Raw genomic sequence first — 19,872 nt, forward strand, 5'->3', positions numbered from 1 at the left:
GAGGGGGCGGGGGCGGGGCTCCCATTGCGGCGCTCACCCCATCGCCGCCCTCTGTGGCCCCGCCCACTGTGGCGCCCGGCGGAGGAGGGGTGATGCCCAGCCCCTTCTCCCCAGGCTGGGCGGCCAACACCCTGATGGTCAACGAGGATTACCGGTGAGTAGTCTCTCTCCAGACTCACGACTAGTCTCTCTCCAGACTCACGTTTAGTCTCTCTCCAGACTCACGCTTAGTCTCTCTCCAGACTCATGTTTAGTCTCTCTCCAGACTCACGCTTAGTCTCTCTCCAGACTCACGTTTAGTCTCTCTCCAGACTCACGACTAGTCTCTCTCCAGACTCATGTTTAGTCTCTCTCCAGACTCACGCTTAGTCTCTCTCCAGACTCATGTTTAGTCTCTCTCCAGACTCACGCTTAGTCTCTCTCCAGACTCACGTTTAGTCTCTCTCCAGACTCACGACTAGTCTCTCTCCAGACTCACGCTTAGTCTCTCTCCAGACTCAAGTTTAGTCTCTCTCCAGACTCACAACTAGTCTCTCTCCAGACTCACGTTAAGTCTCTCTCCAGACTCACGTTTAGTCTCTCTCCAGACTCACGTTTAGTCTCTCTCCAGACTCACATATCACGTTGAGTCTGAGCCACTTCGCCGCCCAAGCTGGTGTTCTGAGGGAGTATCCAGGGGTCAGAATTGAAAGAGTGACAGGTCGTAGCAGCCAATGAGAGACGCTAGCCCAGGTTAGATGGGCGGGGCACATCTATGGGTGGGAACGCCTGATCGCGAAAGTCGTTACTGATTCGTATCGCAGGGATTCCTGCGAAAACAATGAATTGCCAGGATTTGAGCACCAGATTTTTGCATGAAGTGTCCCAGACCCATAGAGAGATCTGCAGCTTGCAGTAACGTAGTTAGCGTAGCTTCCGTAGCGCATCAGTGAAAGAACTCTCATGGGTTTGGCGTTGAGACTAGAAACACAGTGTCTCTGGAGGAAGCTTTCTGGAGGAGCACGTTTTAGGAGACTACTAGAGTTTTAGGATATATCTGATGTGTGTGTGTGTGTGTGTGTGTGTGTGTGTGTGTGTGTGTCTGTGTGTGCGTGTATGTGTGCGTGTACGTGTGTGTATGTGTGTGTGTATGTGTGTGTATGTGTGTGTGTATGTATGTGTGTGTGTGTGTGTGTGTGTGTGTGTTGCAGGTGGCTGTCCTACGTGTTGCTGCTGCTGTTGGACCTCATCGTGTGTCTGTTCATCCTTCTGGGGCTGGCCAAGCAGGCCCGCTGGCTGCTCATCCTGTAAGCACATAACACACACACACACACACAACAACACACACAACAACACACACACGCACACACATACACAGACACACACGCACAACATACTGTACCATGTTTCTCTTCGTACTATACCAAAGCCTCTTCACTGACGTGTGTGTGTCTGTGTGTGTGTGTGTGTGTGTGTACTGCTGCGTGTATGTGTGTGTGTGTACTGCTGGCAGAATGACGGTTCTGGCCTGGCTGGCCCTGTTCCTGAGCTGGGGCTCCCTGGGCCTGGAGACGGCCACTGTGGTGGTGAGTAATTACATTACATTACATTACATTACAGTCATTTAGATGACGCTTCTATCCAAAGCAACTTACAATAATTGCATTTAACGTAGGAAAAGCCAATGTTCTACTACTCGCCAGAACTCTCAAGTGCATCTCCTTTCTAAAACAAGTGACTAAGAGCATAATCTAGTGCTAGAGCCAACTAAATATACATCTACCTCAGAGAGAGAGAGAGAGAGAGAGAGAGAGGGAGAGAGGGAGAGAGAGGAGGACAGCTGGGTGGAAGGATCAGGGATACCACAGATGCGTTGTCTCTCTCCTGTTCTCTCCAGGAGAGAGGCGGGGAGAGGGGTGCAGGGGGGGGGGGGTGAGGGTGGACCCTCCATGGCCAAAGAGAGCATTGTCAGGAATGCATTGGGCTTTAGAACAGAATCACATTCAGAATCAAACAGAGTCTGTGTGTGTGCGTGCTTGTGTGCGTGTTTCTGTGCAAGTGTGTGTGTGTGTGTGTGTGTGTGTGTGTGTGTGTGTGCATTTGTGTGTGTGTGTGTGCATGTTTGTGTGTGTGTGTGTGTGTGTGTGTGTGTGTGCTTGTTTCTGTACCCATTGTGTTAAACAGTGAAAGACAGGCCTCCTTGGGAACAGCTATGGCTGGGGACCAAGAAGGCAGGAAAATGGGGCAGAGATTAAAGATTGAATGAGTGTGTGTGTTTCTGTGTGTAGGTGTGTGTGTCTGTGTGTATGTGTGTTTGTGTGTTGTTCAGTGTGCGTCAGTGCATAAAAGTGCATGTCGTCGTGTGAGTGTGTGGGCGAGTGGCTTTGAGGAGCGAAGATGGAAGATGAACACAAGTGCTTTCAACAAGATGGAGAGAGAGGGAGATGGAGAGAGAGAGAGAGAGGGAGATGGAGAGAGAGAGAGACTCACGCACACTTAAGGAAAAGAGAGAGGGGGAGGATGAATCAGCCAGCCCAGTGTGAGACCGGAGGCTTTCACTGCATCACTAAAGGATCACCAGGACCCTGAGATAGTAGGCACGGACTCCAGAGAATGGGGCTGGGGACGACATCCAAACAACGTCCAAACAACATCCAAACAACATCCAAACACACACACATCTTCTATTGATTATGCTTCTCACAGCACAACCCTCGTTCTGTAGTCAGCGCAGACAGTGGCATTTGCCGAGAACAGTGAACAGAGAACATAGTGATCTTTATTCATGTCCGTGATTGAGAACTGCTTGTGAGCATTCTGCCTAGTCTGGGTCCATGACCTGTAGAGTTTGGCAGCGGAGTGGTGGAGGGGGGGGGGGGGGCGGGGTATGGAGGGGGGGGGGGGGGGGGGGTTGACAAGCTGAAGAGGGCCAGTGTTGCTTTGCCGTGAGCTGGCGTCTAGGGGCTGGGTGGGAGCTGGGGGGGGGCTGGTTGTCTGTGTGGTCGGTTCCAGCGGTCCAGTGCCGTGTGGGGCTGGTGGGGGGGGCTGGGTGGGAGTGGGGGTGGCTGGGTGGGGGGGGGGTTGGGGGGGTTTGAGGTGGGGGGGGGCTGGTTGTCTGTGTGGTGGGTTCCAGCGGTCCAGTGCCGTGTGGGGCTGGTGGGGGATGTCTCAGAGCCTGTGGGTCCCACACAGAGCTCCTCTGTCCCCGGCCGCTGACAGGGGAACAATGGGCCCAGCTGTGGGGGGCGGGGCCAGGGCCCGGGGCCCTCTCACGTCCTGGACCGACTCCTCCTCTCCTCTCCTCTCTCTCTGGGTCTGTGTGTGTGTGTGTGTGTGTGTGTGTAGCTCTCACTCCCTCTTCTGGTGGGGCTTGGTGTGCGTGTGTGTGCGTGTGTGTGTGTGCGTGTGTGTGTTAGAGTGCGTGTGTGTGTGTGCGTGTGCATGTGTGTGTGTGTGTGTGTATGTGTGTGTGTGAGTGTGTGTGTGCAGATGGTTTATGTGTGCAGATGTTTTTTCTCGCCCAATGAGAGGACGCATGGGTTGAGAGAGAGAGAGAGGTAGAGATCTGTGAAAGAGGGAAAAGGAGAGAGGTGCTTTTCGGCAGAGTGAGAGAAAATATGGGTGAAGAGAGAGAGGGATAGGGAGGCAGGGGTGAGGACAGAGAGGGGGAGAGGGAGTACGTGGGGGAGAGCTGAGAGAAGTAGGTCTCTCCAGCGTGTGATTCACTCTGCTGATCGATAGCATCCAGAGGGCAGAGCTGCAGTCAGTTATCTGAGGGGGAAAAGTGTGTCAGTCGGTCAGTGGGTCTCAACTAACTCTTCTCTCTCTCTCTCTCTCTCTCTCTCTCTCTACCTCCCTCTCTCTCTACCTCTCTCTCTCTATCTCTCTCTACCTCCCTCCCTCCCTCCCTCTCTCTCTACCTGATTCACTCCATCCCTCCCACCCTTTCTCTTACTCTCTCCCCCTCTCTCTCTCCCTCTCTCTCTCTCTCTCTCTCTCTCTCTCTCTCACTCTCTCTCTCTCCCCCCTCTCCCTCTCTCTCTCTCGCTCACTCTCTCTCTCACTCTCTCTCTCTCTCTCTTACTCTCTCTCTCACTCTCTCTCTCTCTCTATCTCTCCCTCTCTCTCTCTCTCTCTCTCCCTCTCTCTCTCTCTCTCTCTCTGCATCATCAGGCCCTCAGTGACTTCTGTTCGGATCCAAACACATTCATCCTCAACTCCACCCACTTCAGCTCTGGGACCAGTTCAGGTACTGAGGTCCATGTCCCCTCACTGCTGCTCCCACACAGAATACAGTCAAACACTCCATCTACTCACAATGTCCCGTTGGGTTGTCACCTTTAGGACAACGTTGTCCAGTACATCGTAACCCCTGCTAGCTGTGCAGACTGTAAACATGAATCAATTTCAACGGAATGTAGTGAACCGAACTTGTTGTGACCCGACACCTGATTGGCTGCCGCTGTCCTCCCTGACCTCAGATGTGCTGGACTATTACCTGACCTGCAGCCGACGCATGAGCAGTCCGTTCCAGCAGGTACACCGCACCGCTCTGCAGGAAACCTATTACACCCTGCCACTGAGAATAGAACAGAACAGAACAGAACAGAACAGAACAGAATAGAATAGAATAGAATAGAACAGAATAGAATAAAATAGAAGAGAACACAATACAATAGAATAGAACAGAATAGAATAGAACAGAATAGAAGAGAATACAATAGAATATAACACAATAGAATAGAACACAAAAGAATAGAATAGAACAGAATAGAACAGGACGGAACAGAACGGAACAGAATAGAATAGAATAGAATAGAATAGAATAGAATAGAATAGAATAGAATAGAATAGAATAGAATAGAATAGAATAGAATAAAATAAAATAAAATAAAATATTCTTTGTTGTCAGTTAGAAATACCATTTTCCTTCTGCTACTTTCTAACACATTAGATAGACTGCTATGCAGGTCTGGGTGGGTTAGGGTGTGTGGAAGGTAATGCTAGGTTGTGGTTCTGTTGACCGGTCGGGTCCAGCTGCTGACCCAGTCCCAGAGGGCGCTGTCCAGCATCCACACCAACCTGGCCAGCCTGGACCGGAACGCTGTTCCCCAGTTCCCCAGGGCAGAGGTACGCAACTCCCAGCCATCGTTCACCGCAAGACTCAAAATGGCCGCCGAAAAAGCACTATTTCAAAACACAACCACTTCCGGAGCGTGAGCGCTATAACCCTCATCTGTTGTTTTGGTAGAAATCCCTCAGAGAGGTTCAGCAGATTCTCAACTCGACGGAGGGAAACTTCCACCAGCTGGTGGCACTACTCAACTGCCGAGGTCTCAACAAGGTTAGCCCCTCTCTCTCCGCGTGGGGGTGTGTGTAGCGTTAACGCGTGACGCCGTGTGGCGGATGTGTGTGACGGAGTGTGTGTGGTTGTCTCTCCAGGACTACGTAGTGTGTGACGGAGTGTGTGTGGTTCTCTCTCCAGGACTACGTAGTGTGTGACGGAGTGTGTGTGGTTGTCTCTCCAGGACTACGTAGTGTGTGACGGAGTGTGTGTGGTTGTCTCTCCAGGACTACGTAGTGTGTGACGGAGTGTGTGTGGTTCTCTCTCCAGGACTACGTAGTGTGTGACGGAGTGTGTGTGGTTGTCTCTCCAGGACTACGTAGTGTGTGACGGAGTGTGTGTGGTTGTCTCTCCAGGACTACGTAGACTCTCTGAAGGGGCTGTGCTATGATGGGATGGAGGGGCTGCTCTACCTGTCGCTCTTCTCCTTCCTCTCTGCTCTGGCCTTCACCGCCATCCTCTGCTCCCTGCCCGGGGCCTGGAGGAGCTTTCCCAGGTGTGTGTGTGTGTGTGTGTGTGTGTGTGTGTGTGTGTGTGTGTGTGTGTGTGTGAGCGTATGTGTGTGAGTACACGTGTTTGCTTGCATATGTGTGTGTTTGTGTGTGTACATGTAGGTAGGTAAGTATGTGTGTGTGTGTGTGTGTGTTTGTGTGTGTACATGTAGGTAGGTAAGTATGTAGGTGTGTGTGTGTGTGTGTGTGTGTGTGTGTGTGTGTGTGTGTGTGTGTGCGCGCACGCGTGTGTGTGATGCGCGCTCACACATTTAAACCATAGTGAACAGTGTGGAAGCGAGCTCACTGATGTCATCATGTTGATGTTGTTGAGGTTTTTCCACATAATCATTGTGCCTAGTTTTTCTCCATGCTCAGCCATAAGGTATGATTGTGTGCACGTTTCTATTGTATTGTGTGTGTGGCTCATTGTGTGTGATGTGTGGCCTGTCACGGCTTTGTCCTGCTGTTAACGGCTTCCAGCTGAGCCACACAGCCAGTTGCTTGATGGGAAAAAAAGATTAAGGGATCAAGGAAGGGATTCATTTTTTGCTACTGTATATGTGAATATTAATGTCAAATTAACAGGAAATCTGTACAGAAAGACAGGGCTGAATTTCCGCCACAAAGCCCTCCGTGTAAACAGAATATGAATTTGTTAAATTATTAAATTACTACTATGACCTTTCCATGACCCATAGAAGGCTCTAACACTGTATGGCCTCAAAAAAAGTATTTAACGGACACTTCTACACTGCAGCGCTAAAGAAAACGTTGAATTAAACCCCAGACGGAACGATCTAACTCGACATGTTGAGGTTCCCCAGGGTCGTGGGTGCTGGAACCGTTCCTCCACTCACTCGTTCTCCTCTCCTCTCTCTCCGACGACGACAGTGATTCGGAGGAGTACGAAGATTCCGACAGCGAGAGCGAGGACCCCTTCACCTCCCATCAGGCACGTAGACAGACGGCCGCGGGGTCCCAACGAGGGGCCTTGCCCCCCTTCTATAATTACCCAGGGGCCGGCTGGACCCCCCCCTTTTCTAGCGCGCCGCCCCTACCGTGAGTAACACAGACACGCAGACACACAGACAGACAGACAGGGAGGCTCCGGGTGTCGCGCCTGCCCCTATGCACTGATCTCAGGTCAGTTGTGAGTTTATTCCCCTCAGTAAGGGATCTTGGTATTTTGGGGACGCTAAGCTGATCCTGGATCTGTACTTATGGGCATCCTCTGCTCCAACTGCAGGCTACCGCACCAGATCAGGGCACTCAGATAGAGGAGTATGCATGTTCAATACACAGACAGACAGACTGACTGAGTACTTATGTACAGTCAGTGTGGACAGGCACATCACAGGTCACAAGTTTTACACACACACACATACAGTGAGAAGACACATGACAGAACACACAGGACATAAAGGAACCTATTGCCCGCACATACACTCATTCACAAAGCCAGTAGAGCAAATACAATATACTCATGTGGGTACAGTATTCTAGACATTAAATTCACACCTTTCATCCTATAGACAGATAGGGCTGGTCTAACCCCACAACCCTGCCAGCTGAAACACACGCAACGCAGACAGACACACAGACAGGTCTGTCAGGACTGCAGCGTAGGCAGAGAAACAGACACACCTCCGGAAGTCTGTCTGTCTGTCTGTGTGTCTGTCTAATGGTCTGTAGAGCCTTCCAAAGACAGACGTCCGTAGGCCGCTCGGGTTCGAAGGTCTTGGGCCGCGTCTCAAATGGCGCCCCATTCCCCGACGCCACGCGCTACGCTACTGTCTGCTCCTCCGGCTCTAGGACAGTAGCGTTCAGTAGCGTTCAGTAGTGTTCAGTAGTGTTCAGTAGTGTTCAGTAGTGTTCAGTAGTGTTCAGTAGTGTTCAGTGTGTGGCGGGGAAGCGGGTGTCATTGTGGCGCAGGCAGGCCGTGTTAACACTCCGGAGGTGTGAGGCTCAGGTGGACGTCGGTAAAACTCCCATCACTCCCATCCGCCATCCTCACCGTGGTGTCCAAGTCAAGTCTCGTGTGACCGGGTCTCTCAAACGACCTCTCCTCTCACTCTCCTCTCTCTGTCTCTCTCTCACTCTCCTCTCTCTCTCTCTGTCTCTCTCTCACTCTCCTCTCTCTGTTTCTCTCTCTGTCTCTCTCTCAGTCTCTCTCTCACTCTCCTCTCTGTCTCTCTCTCACTCTCCTCTCACTCTCCTCTCTCTGTCTCTCTCTCACTCTCCTCTCTCTCTCTCTGACTCTTGCTTTATCACTCCCTCCACTTCCTGCTGTCCTGCTACTCTCTCTCTCCTTCCTTCTCGTTCTCTGCCTCTATCACTCTCTCTTTCACTGTCTCCCTCTCTCTCTCTCTCTCTCTCTCTCTCTCTCTCTCTCACTCTCTCTCTCTCTCTCTCTCTCTCTCACTATCGCAATTTTGCAAGTCCAGTTTGTTCCCTTAGGAGTGTCCTCTCCCACCTAGGGTAGAAATAGCGCTGGATTCCTGGTCCAGTCTGTGGTCACCATCCTAGTGTGGAGCACCATGAGTAAACCACCCAGAATTAACTGACAAAGACTACAGAAATCAAATTAGCAAGAAACAAGTACAGTCAACTCCTGTTAAATCAATGGCCTGGGGGTTCTGTACACTCCAGCATCGCGCTAATCACACCTGACAAAGCCAGCTAATTATTCTGAGCAAATATTCAAACTGGGCCGGGTCGGTCAGCAGGCCTCAAACAGCAGGAGTGGACTGTCCAACCCCCCCCCCCCCCCCCCGGGCTCCGAGCACACTAACACGCTACCTTAACGCTACCAATAATATAAACACGAATGCCACCAGTTATAATGAGGTCTGTTTTTAATACACCACCATTTCTCTAATCACTCTTCCTCCCTTTCTCTTACCCCCCCCACCTCGGTACCCACTTCCCTTTGCACCCACACCCCCCTGCCCTATCCTTCTTTCTCAATGTATCTCATCCCTCTCTCGTTCATCCTCCACACCTCCTCCTCTTCCTCCTCTTCCTCCTCTTCCTCTCTTTCTGTCTCTACGCAGGACTCCAAACGTTTCCTCCAATGGCAACCCTGGCTATGAGAGCCTGCCTTTGACTGACAGGCAGTCCCCACCCCCCTCTGTGAGTTCCTCTGTACTTGTGACATCATCATAATCCGTGGCATTTGTCCTGGTTGTGGGCGTGAACCCCGTTATAAGTGTAGACCCAATTGCGGGGCGTGGCGTGATGGTACGGGTCCCGATCACACGCTGTGTCTGCAGTAACTGGTGCTGAGGCGGTGAGGGTCCAAACCCGCTGGACTCTTGTCGGCCGACCGCTCTCTTTTTCATCAAACTAATCATTTTAAATCAGATCAGGGTTTTTCCTGCATAGAGGATTTTTTGGGGCGCCCCCCAAAGAGAGCCAAAGGAAAATCACCAGTGCCAAAATGGTAAAAATTTAGAATTAAAATAATAATTAAAATCCTCTCCAAATGTGTTTAATAGCTTGTTTCAAGTGCAGCCCATCCCTCTTTCTTGCATTGTCCATGGTTTGGACCACTAGTAAACAAGAGAATTAATAGACAGGTTATCAGTATCTTAAACATTTTGTCTTCATATCCATTTTCTGTCATGTCAGGAGATTTCCTGCAATTGTGAAAAGTGAGCTCAGTCAGAACGACAGCAAAGAATACAGGCCTAAATATGCTGGTAGGCTACTCGGCATAAAACGGAGGTTTCCCCCAAAAAATTGTGTACACATCACCCCCCAAAGACCTATTCTGAGCCAGGAAAAACCCTGTCAGATCTAATCAGACTAAACTAAAAGTACCGTCGACTAACTCTAGGTCACAAACGTTGTCACTGTACCTTTAATAATTCTTACTCTGAGTGAGCTCTTGCTATCCTGAAGTAGACATGACATGGCCATGCTAGAAGAGCCTCCATTTTGTCACACTAACCATACAGCCTATAACCTTGAACTGGGTTTGCCCATCTAGGGACTATCCTAGTCCTCATTGAGGTGCCTGAGGGAGAAGTTACCACTTGTTCTAGACTTAGAGTCAGAGAACCTCACTCCTATTCTCTCTTCTCTGAAACTGAGGTGACTTCTAAAAGCATCTGACCATGGATCAGAGATTAGGGGGTGACCTCTACCTCCGATCCATGTGTGCACCAGCTGTTGTGGAGAGGTAGCAATAGCAAGCATGAGGGCTCTCCTATTTTTCATCAGATCGTTTTGGGACATGGATGAATAATTGAGATCTCCTTTCTTTTTGTCTCCCTCCTCTCTGTACGCCTTCCTCCTTGGATCTTCAACAACGGCTTCCCTTCTATCCAATCACATCTTGTGTTCTGAAAGTACAGTACTCTCCCAGCATGCTGACTGGTTACGGGGGTAGTCAATCACACCCCAACCCCGCCCATTCAAGAAACCTATATTCACGTTGATTATTTTTTATGTTAGAAAATGTATAGAAAATGTTTAGTTTTCTTATGGACACTTTACTGAGATGAAAAGAACTAATCTAAATAAATCACATGCTAGATGTAAATTATAGGTGCATAACGTCATTACCATCGAGTGTTATGACTTGAAGCACTTAAAAGAAGCAGGATTGAATGGATTGTTGTAGGCTAGTAACTCACAGTAAGCTAATGCCAGATAGGTAGCATGAATATGAAGAAGTCTCAACCAGATTCACTCAGTCAGTCACCCCTTACAATCCCCAGTCTGTCCAGAGTCTGTGTCAGCTGTTGTGAGGCAAGCCAAATGGTATTGACGTTACTACGTTGTAGTTTTACAGTATATTTTCTAATGTATCAGTATCACCACTTTATTTTCAAGTTTTTATATATAAATATTGTTGTAGAACACTGGCACGTAGCAACAAAACACATTTTCCGTGAATGAATATGCAGTTTCCTCACTTGGTATTTTTTATTTTTTATATGTGGCAATTCTGTATTTCCCTTATAATATCTTCTGATACTATTCTGTACATTTTACTGTTGATAAGATCTAAAAAATAAAAAAAATAATTTGGTCTTAAGAAAACCCCCCAGGGGGCTATAAGGCTAAGAGGAGAACTACAACTACCAGCTGGCCTTGAGTGTTTAATAGAGAACTACAATTCCCATGCAATGACAGCAGGTACATAGCAATACAACTATGCTACTGGTGTTGCAGTAGCTCTACCGTAACTAGCAATAATAACTATGTATAGTAGTGGGTTTCTGAGGTCTCTATAGGATGTTATGTAAATATATATATGGTATGGTATATCAGAGATTTCATTGGACCCCCTCCTTGGCTATTGACCTTGTTAACCCTTGAATTGAGTTTGTATGGTATTATCAATGCTCCTTTTACACTCCAGAGTCTAATATAATTAAACAACTACAATAAGCCCATGTCTAATTCGTCTTGTTTTCCACACTGCCTTACAGAGATTAAGCTGTGTACAGTACAATAAAAAACATGACAGATTAACACTGTAATATAAATAACAAGAATTTAATTTTGTATCCGCTGAGCCTCAATGTTACTGTGTGTGTGTGTGTATATGTGTGTGTGTAGTGTACTGCATAAGGGCATGCATATTCATGCATGTGTGTAGTGTGTTACAGAGAGACAACGCTCCCGTTCATTTGCATATGCATAGATAGTCTAGAATGGAGAGAAAGACTTGGAACAAGGACAGATATTGCATACAGTCATCATCATACCAGTACCAGACACCGCCTTCTCACTACCCCCTCTGTGCATAGGTGAACACAATGACAAAAACAGGTCTACCTCAACAGTGCATAGGTGTGAGAGGGGTGTGGGGGGTTGGGGGGGGGGGGGGGGGGTAGCATAGACAACAAAGCTGTAGAGATATGGAGATATAAGAAGAACGGCCAATCCTGTAAAACATTGCCACTTCTTAATTTCTGAAAAAAGCCTTCATCCACTTCAGTTCTCTTTGGAATTTCTTGTATTTGTGTGTTTGGGAAGAAGTGTGTGTCTGTGAGTGTATTCACACAATCTCAACAATTTCGTGGTGCACTGCATTCCCTGAAAGATGGTCTTTTGTGTAGCATCTTCGTTTTCAAAGATGCTATTTTTCCTCAAGCGGAATTCTGAAGTCCATGCTGCCCGATGTTATGTTCCCGCACCAACGAATCACTTCCTGGGGTCGTCAGGGTTCAGCCAAGTCCCGTCCTCTTCCACCTCTCTTCGGACAACCAGGAGCATCTCTGCCACGTCCTGAGAAAGCTGTTCACTGAGAAACACACTGAGAGACAGAGAGAGAGAGAGAGAGAGAGAGAGAGAGGGAGAGAAAGGGTGGGAGGGATGGTGTGAATCAGGTAGAGAGGGAGGGAGGCAGAGAGAGAGAGATAAAGAGAGAGAGTGAGCGAGAGAGAGGGAGAGAGAGTAAGAGAAAGGGTGGGAGGGATGGTGTGAATCAGGTAGAGAGAGAGAGAGTGAGAGCAAGAGTGAGCGAGAGAGAGAGGGAAAGGGGAAGAGAAGGAGAATGGTTGACAAGGGAACAAGTGCAAACAAAAACAACCAGACAGTGAGGTAACCTCATATGACGAGTACTTCAGCATGACTCATCCAATAAGATGCATAGTTGAAACGCTACGGCCTGTTTAACTCCTCCAGTCAGGAGCAATACTACCTCTACTCTACATAAGAGTTTTATACTGGGCATGTCATTGTGTTCATGGGTAGGGCTGGGTTAAAAAAATCGATTAATCGATTCTAAAATAAAATCCATCTTTTATTTAATGAATGAATGAATAAATTAAGGAATGAGTAGTTCATTAATTCATTCAATGATTCATTCATTTTTGGAAATCAGTATCGATACCCAGCCCTAGTATTGATGTGTTGCATAACTTGGCAGACATGTAATTGAGGTTACAGCTCAAAAAAACAGGTTTTATTAACACTAACCGAATCGATATTGAATCGAATCGTGATAATCGATTCTGAACCTTGTGAATCGGAATCAAATCGATTCTTGAAATTTGAAGGAGGAGAAAGCAGCGGCTGCTCTACACCAGCCCACCTGTCCGTCCCTCCCTCTCTCCCCTGCTCACCGGAGTTCTGCCTCGTTCCCGATGCAGACGGGACTCTTCAGCTTGGAGTCCAGGTTGTAGTACTGTCCGCTGACCTGACGCACCGCCAGCCAGTGGCGTCGTCGGAGCGGAAGGGACACTAATCCGAGCGACACACGCGATGGGACGTTCAGGATGAAACCTTGGACTTTGGAGACGCACAGGCTCTGTACCGTCCTAACAGAGAGAGTGGGGAGAGGGTCGGAGAGAGGGGGGGATATTTCTGGGGTCTGGAGAACTTATGATATATTTCGTATATGTGGCCTTGGTGGTCAGGTTAGAAGTCTGATTCTTTTTTTTTTAAATCAATGTTTATTACCTTTTTGTTTTATACAGCATACAAACAACACAAGGCACAACAAAAACATGTGCCAACAACTGCACAGACATTACATGAAAATCACAATACTTGAAACTAAAAAGGACCCAAATCAATGACAACAACAACAAAGGCACTACTCCCCTCCAGGTTGGAGTCTGATTCTTACCTGCGTTTGTCCCACCATACAGCTGCCAGCTCTTTGCTCTGTAGCGCAGCCATTATCACGTTGACATCATAGTTCCCTGTCCCCAACATTGAGCGATGAGGGTTGACGACACATTGTGGAGCTAGCCTGCAGAAGAGGGGAGAGGGGCACCATCAGAGGCGTGTAGCCAAGAAGCGATGCACACAACCTTGTGTCCAAAATATGACCTACCGCTTGCAGATATCGTCTGCTGTCTCCTTGGTAAACACTCGCTCCTGGAGCACGTTGTTCAGAGCATGAATGGCGCACAACTCCAGTCTCTGCTTCTCATGAAACACCTCCCCTTCGCTCATAGTAACTCTGATAGACACAGACAGACAGGCGTGCAGTCAAGAGTATTAGTGCTACTAGCTAGCTACCGTTAGCTACTTTGTTTATGTAGGACACACTTTTGGCGACAAAAAACACAACTACAACGTTCTAGCTATGTCCAAAGGTAGGCACTTAAATGGTTACCAGTTATCGGTTTCATGTATCTGTAACGTTAGCTAACTAGCTAACGTTACTATAGCTAGCTGACCATGGCATGCATACTTACCCTGATGGAAGTTGAATGCCGTATAATATCCGTACAGTGCAGTCTTTGAGCGTCAGTAATATATTTTTCACAGCTTTTACTCCACGACTAAATAAATGTACAATTGCACTAATTGTACAGATGAATATACTATGCATGAATTTGCTGACCACGCGGTTTGACGTTTGAAAGAGGATGCTGGACTCCAGTAAAAACGAGAAACAGGAAGCTAAGCTGTGTTGTTGTTGTGCTGCTGTCAATAGCCACGCCCCTACTACATAAGGATTTTATCTAACTTGAACAACCAATCATCGTGGCCCCTGGATGTCTTCTCTCTATTCCTCTCACATCGTCTCCTTTTTGCTTTTCTTTCTTTCTTTTTTATTTTTTTTAAACCTACGTACACGTCTTTAGACGGAGGTAAAACGAAGAATGTGCGATGAACGACAAGAATCGCACACCCACACAGGTCAACATGCTGTCAATCTATTTGCCTTCAGTAGAAAATTCGAGCCAAATTCGAAAACTCGTGTGGACCAGAGCCTAATACATCCATGACCAGAGCGGACCATGGATATAGGCGTGGACAGGGTTGAAAAAATACCCTTTGTGTTCCACTGCCCTCCAGTGGTGACTACTGGACACTGCAGGGAGCTGCAGTCCAGACATGATCAAGGTTTAGAGAATTATATTGTTCTCAATTATTAATAGCCTACACATCTCTGAGAGTCAATGGTCATAAGCTATTTAATTTCATGCTTTGATTGTTAATATAAAGATTTCATGCAATTCTTAGGAGGACTCACAGGACCTAACCCTAGTTCTAGGTAGTGCTAAATCTATTCAGCAAGAGTTGAGTGTTTTTTTTCTCCTCCAAGATTCAAGATTCCAAAGAGATTCGGACTACCAAAGAAAATGGTAGTACTTTTCTACACCTCCATCATCGAGTCCATCCTCACCTCCTCCATCACCATCTGGTACTCCACCGCTACAGACAAGGACAGGGTCAGACTGCAGCGCGTCATCGGCTGCAACCTGCCCTCCCTCCTCGTCCAACCTGTCCCCCCTCCTGGTCCAACCTGCCCTCCCTCCTCGTCCAACCTGCCCTCCCTCCTCGTCCAACCTGTCCCCCCTCCTGGTCCAACCTGCCCTCCCTCCTCGTCCAACCTGCCCCCCCTCCTCGTCCAACCTGCCCTCCCTCCTGGTCCTACACAACTCCAGGACCCTGAAGCGGGCCACGTCCGCACGCCACAGAGACAGATTCTGCCCCACGACCACCAGTCTCTTCAACAAGGCTAGTTTCCCCCTCTGAGACACTTGCACATGAACTGAATGTACTGTACAGGATGCACTGCACCAATGGTGGACTGGCCATCGGGACGCTCGGGACGAATCCCGATGGGCCGGTCCTCAAGTGGGCCGGTGTGTGCCGGCCTGGTTGCTGTGAGTGAGATATTCAGATAGGATATTCCCGGCGCTAACTGGCCTGGGTTGCTGTAAATCCACCCCCCCCGCTCAACAAATCTCACGAGCACCCCCCCCCCCCCCCACTCAATAACTTGCCGGCTGGTCGCAAGATCTTCAATGGGCTGACTGGGGCTGCATTGCCTGACCTGAATTATTTCCCCAGTCCGCCCCTGCACTGCACTCACATCACTCCGCACACACATACATACACATTACACTCTGCTCACTCGCTACACACTAACTGCACTATTTTTTGTGTATTGCTCTTTTTCTTAGCTTATCCTTTTTTGCACTTGCATTTTGTACTTGTACACTGTCCTGTCTTTGCACTGTCCTGTCTCGTCCCTGCACCCTGTCCACTGTTGTCTCAATGTTATGCAAGACGACCGAAAGCATCCTAGTACGTTGAAAAACGGCATGGCAATAAAACGAATTCAGATCCTGATTAGCAGCACTGATAAGATACTGTAAAGACAAGAAATAAGAATTCCAATGTAGCTGGGCCCGTACTTGTTAAACATGAATAAACGTTATATTATATTCTAAATGGACTCTGATAGCCCAGTAGAAAGTGAGAGGGAATGTCTGTTGACTTTCTCCACTTACACATTCAACCACTGCACATACAGACAAAATGCAAGTGAGGTGAGGGACAGCACACACACACACACACACACACACACACACACACACACACACACACACACACACACACACACACACACACACACACACACACACACACGAAAGGGGCAGGCTCGGTAGGCGGCATGCGTTATTCAAACTCACCTATGGCTTGGGAGTGTAATTGACTTCGTCGACGTTGGGTGGCTGATGGTGCTGCCAGCTTTGATAATGGCAGGGAATTTTGACCTCTGATTGGTCAGATCGGTTGGGTCTTCATACATGATTGGCCGAGGCATTATACACGGTGTCGTATTTTTGTTCCTATGTTAACGAAGAGGCGATAAAGGAGAACAGAGAAAAGCTAGCTAGCTAGCCAACAACGACAAGCCACTGTGAAAATTGACGATTACCGTCTTTTGCTACGCACCCATCGTACCTGGGACTTTGTGTTAACTAAATACCAAGCTCTTTCGAAATAAAACACTCCTTCAGCCTGCTATTCGTTTCCAGCGATTGTCAGAGCTTGTTAGCACTAGCCAGCTTGCTAACGCGTCAACAGATACTAGCTACGTTTGAAAACATGGTAAGTCATTTATTTTGATCAACATACACATTGTTCAGCATTGCGTTAATTTACAGAAAATTACAATTGTTAATAGACTGTTACAACGTTTGTTTGCCGTTGCTGTGTGTTATAACGGTAGGTATGTGGGTAGCGTTATAATACCTAGCTATGCCGTCAAACTTCGCTAGCGGTAGCTAGCTAACTAGCAGGCTAACGTTAGTCTAACGTAGATCGTTAATTTAGCTAGCACAAACTTGCTAGGCTGGCTAGCCAGCTACTACTACCAGCTACCGCGACGAGCCAGCTATCTCCAGCCAACTCCTGCACTCACTGCTCCAGTCTCCTGGGGGTCGCTAGCCACGGACGTTAGCTTGCGAGCTTTGAGGCCAGTCAGTAGCTATCTGGCTAGTTACTAGCTAACCTAGTACTGGCTAGTTACCAGCTAACCTAGCTAGCTACAAACTGGCGTCAGCTGTGGTCGAAGCTAGCTACCGTGTTATCGTATCTACCTCACATGTTTTAATGTTGAGTAATTACATTATAGACACCAGCCACGCATATTATACATTATTTTATGAATTCCCAGCGTTAGCTAAGGACGGTTTGATATTCTGGATCTGGTGCTGGAGTCAATTAAGGTAACAATGATGGTTAGCTACGTTATCCAACTAACTAACCGAGGTGGCTTTTTGACTAGGAAAACGTTAGTGTCCCTGCACCCTGTCCAATTTTGGCTCCATGTTATGCACCACGACCGAAAGCAAATTCCTAGTACGTTATAAAACTGTATAAACCGATTCAGATTCAGTGCCGTCACAGTCACTATTAGCTAACGTTACTGTCCCAGTTGGCTACCTAGCACTTAAAACTAGCCTGGACGAGCCAATACATCCCCTTGGGGCTCGTCATAGTGGCAAGAAACTAATGTAAGCTACCAAACGTGGGAACAGTAGCTAGCTATACATTGTTAGCTTGACACGAACACACTTGGTGTGACACTAGGGCTGGGGTTGGGTCAGAAGAGCAAACCAAATGGCTAACATTTGTTTCTCTCGTTGTAGAACTCCAATGTGGAGAACTTGCCGCCTCAGGTTCTGCGTCTGGTTTACAAAGAGGTGTCAGCTTTAGCAGCAGACCCTCCCGAGGGCATTAAGATATACCCCAGTGAAGAGGACATTACAGAATTGCATACAGCCATTGAAGGACCAGGTAACCGTTAATTTTTACTGGGATATTAAGACTGTTGAACTCAATTTGAAAATTGATCAGGCACATTTTACAATTTATACCAACGCGCCTTTTAATGACCTTCATAAGCAATGGCATAAATGGATCATTCTATTGATGTGATGAACTCCATGTTTTTTGACAGAGGGAACTCCATTTGCCGGTGGTATTTTTCGGATGCGCCTGGTTCTGGGGAAGGATTTTCCTGCTGTACCACCCAAAGGTTACTTCCTGACCAAGATTTTCCACCCCAACGTGGGACACAAAGGGGAGATCTGCGTCAACGTGTTAAAGAGGGACTGGAAGGCAGAACTCGGCCTGAGACATGTACTACTTGTAAGGGACGCTTGCTGTATTGTTTTCATCCAGACCCCTTCGGGACTGTAGGTACGGCCGTTGGACGAGCTGCCACTCTCCGTATCTACAGTCCCTAGGCTCGGCATAGACCTGCTGTTCTAATAAGTGCCAGTTCTCAACAAAGTGTCACAGAGAAATTTCGAAGATACTCACTCACTCAGAAGGGTTGCCCCATAACTGGCGCTGGGTTTAGAATGGTCGTAATTGCTAATAAACATATGATGTTATCATCTTATTCGACCTCTGGCAAACTGCCTTGTGAAAAATCTGTCTTCTGTGTTAGGGCTAGGGTTAGGTGGCTGTTGGTGGTGCACCCTGTAATCACTGCGCACGCTAGCACTACCACTAGCAGGAGGCTGCAGTGCAACAATAAATGTGTGCGTGCGTGCGTCTGAGTGTGTTTATTGTTGCACTGCAACCTCCTGTTAGCGGAGGCGCTAGCAGCCACTTATTAGAACAGCAGGTCTGGCTGGACACGGGACTGGTGATATGGAGAGCGGTAGCTCGTCCGACCGCCGTACCTCCAGTCCCGAAAGGGGCTAGCTTTCATCTAGTCTCTGAACAAAGCAGCAGATATTACATGTACACCTCTAATCCCCCCCCACTTTCTCTTTTTCCCCCCTCAACCCCCAGACCATCAAGTGCCTTCTGATCCACCCAAACCCTGAGTCTGCTCTGAACGAGGAGGCGGGGCGTCTCCTACTGGAGGACTATGCGGAGTACGCGTCCCGTGCTCGTCTGCTCACGGAGATCCACGCCATGGGAGGACCCGGGGGTACCTCGGGGGCGCCTCAAGATCCCCCCGATGGCCCCCAGCCCAAAAAACATGCAGGTGACCCCACCAAGAGGGCAATGGGTCCAGGGATGGCCCCGGTGGCAGCCATGGGTAACGGAGCCAACGCGAGCAGCACCACCAGCAGCAGTAGTAGTAGCAATAGTAATGTGGGTAAAAAGAAAACGGATAAAAAGCGGGCGTTGAGGCGACTTTAATGCTTTAGATTAATTCTCATTGTGTGTGTAAATATAAATATTGAAGTGTGCAGATTATGATTTTGTCCCTTCTCCCTGACTATCCTCATGATTATACTGTCCATTTTGTACTCATTGCATCTTGCGTCCCTGTTTTTCCTCAGTTCCATGTGTCCCCTTCTGCCCCTTTGCTATTTGAGAGGTTAGAAATCCACAAAACCTTTTAGCCACCTTTTTCATAAGATTTGCATACACGCCACTATTGAAAATGTGTGTGGCATGCAGCTGCAAACAGGTGACATGGCCTGAAATGTTTTCATAATATAAAGAATATGTTTCCCTTCTTCTCAACATGGTTCCTGTTGCTGAGATGGTACCGTGTACTGCCCAGTCAGACTCCTGTTGGGAAACTGGGCTCAGATAATATGTTTTGCTACACCTGAGTTTAAATACCTCAATCAAAATGGGCTACACACACACGCACATGGAGGGCTTCGGGGTGATGAAGCTGGTTTGGTCAATTGAAGCAGGATTATTATCCAGTCAACTTTCAAAAATGAATATCAGCTTTAACAACAAGCTGGATAGTTTTCCCATCTGTATAGGGTTAAAATGCAGTTATTGCACAGTATTTTGTAAAGTTAGCAGGCTAACTGAATGGTCCTACTTTAATGAGCGCCCCCCTGTGATTAGATTTTT

General features: G+C 48.0%; 3 protein-coding genes across 3 annotated transcripts in view; 2 read left to right on the plus strand and 1 right to left on the minus strand.

The window, feature by feature from the left end:
* The window catches only part of ttyh1 (tweety family member 1), a gene marked incomplete at its 5' end in the record, with an annotated part of 15,169 nt that extends 4,674 nt beyond the window's left edge, over positions 1-10,495 (plus strand). Inside the window, 11 exons of the mRNA XM_084444587.1 lie at positions 1-154; positions 1,191-1,286; positions 1,493-1,565; positions 4,153-4,228; positions 4,461-4,516; positions 5,017-5,109; positions 5,231-5,323; positions 5,680-5,819; positions 6,709-6,876; positions 8,871-8,949; positions 10,176-10,495. The exon at positions 1-154 is cut by the window's left edge and continues 202 nt beyond it. Of these exons, the coding sequence (XP_084300713.1) occupies positions 1-154; positions 1,191-1,286; positions 1,493-1,565; positions 4,153-4,228; positions 4,461-4,516; positions 5,017-5,109; positions 5,231-5,323; positions 5,680-5,819; positions 6,709-6,876; positions 8,871-8,949; positions 10,176-10,259 (1,112 nt within the window). The 3' untranslated portion in view covers positions 10,260-10,495. The remainder of the gene's footprint in view (positions 155-1,190; positions 1,287-1,492; positions 1,566-4,152; positions 4,229-4,460; positions 4,517-5,016; positions 5,110-5,230; positions 5,324-5,679; positions 5,820-6,708; positions 6,877-8,870; positions 8,950-10,175) is intronic.
* An 849-nt stretch (positions 10,496-11,344) lies between these two features.
* josd2 (Josephin domain containing 2) lies at positions 11,345-14,043 on the minus strand. Its single transcript, XM_084445044.1, has 5 exons — positions 13,983-14,043; positions 13,616-13,744; positions 13,406-13,531; positions 12,900-13,094; positions 11,345-12,088 (listed from the first exon to the last, which is right to left on the minus strand). The coding sequence occupies exons 2-5, from the start codon at positions 13,735-13,737 to the stop codon at positions 11,977-11,979; spliced, it is 555 nt and encodes a 184-aa protein (XP_084301170.1). The 5' UTR covers positions 13,738-13,744; positions 13,983-14,043; the 3' UTR covers positions 11,345-11,976.
* Positions 14,044-16,397: 2,354 nt separating this feature from the next.
* Positions 16,398-19,473, plus strand: ube2s (ubiquitin-conjugating enzyme E2S). Its single transcript, XM_084444152.1, has 4 exons — positions 16,398-16,638; positions 17,682-17,829; positions 17,993-18,183; positions 18,838-19,473. Exons 1-4 carry the CDS (start codon positions 16,636-16,638, stop codon positions 19,192-19,194), a joined length of 699 nt encoding a protein of 232 aa, XP_084300278.1. The 5' UTR covers positions 16,398-16,635; the 3' UTR covers positions 19,195-19,473.
* Positions 19,474-19,872: the final 399 nt, after the last annotated feature.

This window comes from Borostomias antarcticus (assembly GCF_949987555.1).
Source record: "Borostomias antarcticus genome assembly, chromosome: 10".
Lineage (NCBI taxonomy): Eukaryota > Metazoa > Chordata > Actinopteri > Stomiiformes > Stomiidae > Borostomias > Borostomias antarcticus.

Excerpts from the sequence above, each read along its gene's own strand:
- ube2s (XM_084444152.1), top strand. Across the intron at positions 17,830-17,992 it reads TACAGCCATTGAAGGACCAG|AGGGAACTCCATTTGCCGGT; the intron begins GTAACCGTTAAT and ends GTTTTTTGACAG. Across the intron at positions 18,184-18,837 it reads GCCTGAGACATGTACTACTT|ACCATCAAGTGCCTTCTGAT; the intron begins GTAAGGGACGCT and ends CTCAACCCCCAG.
- josd2 (XM_084445044.1), bottom strand. The coding sequence starts at position 13,737 with ATGAGCGAAGGGGAGGTGTTTCATGAGAAGCAGAGACTGGAGTTGTGC. Across the intron at positions 13,095-13,405 it reads GTATGGTGGGACAAACGCAG|GACGGTACAGAGCCTGTGCG; the intron begins GTAAGAATCAGA and ends TCTCTCTGTTAG. Across the intron at positions 12,089-12,899 it reads GGGAACGAGGCAGAACTCCG|TGTGTTTCTCAGTGAACAGC; the intron begins GTGAGCAGGGGA and ends TCTGTCTCTCAG.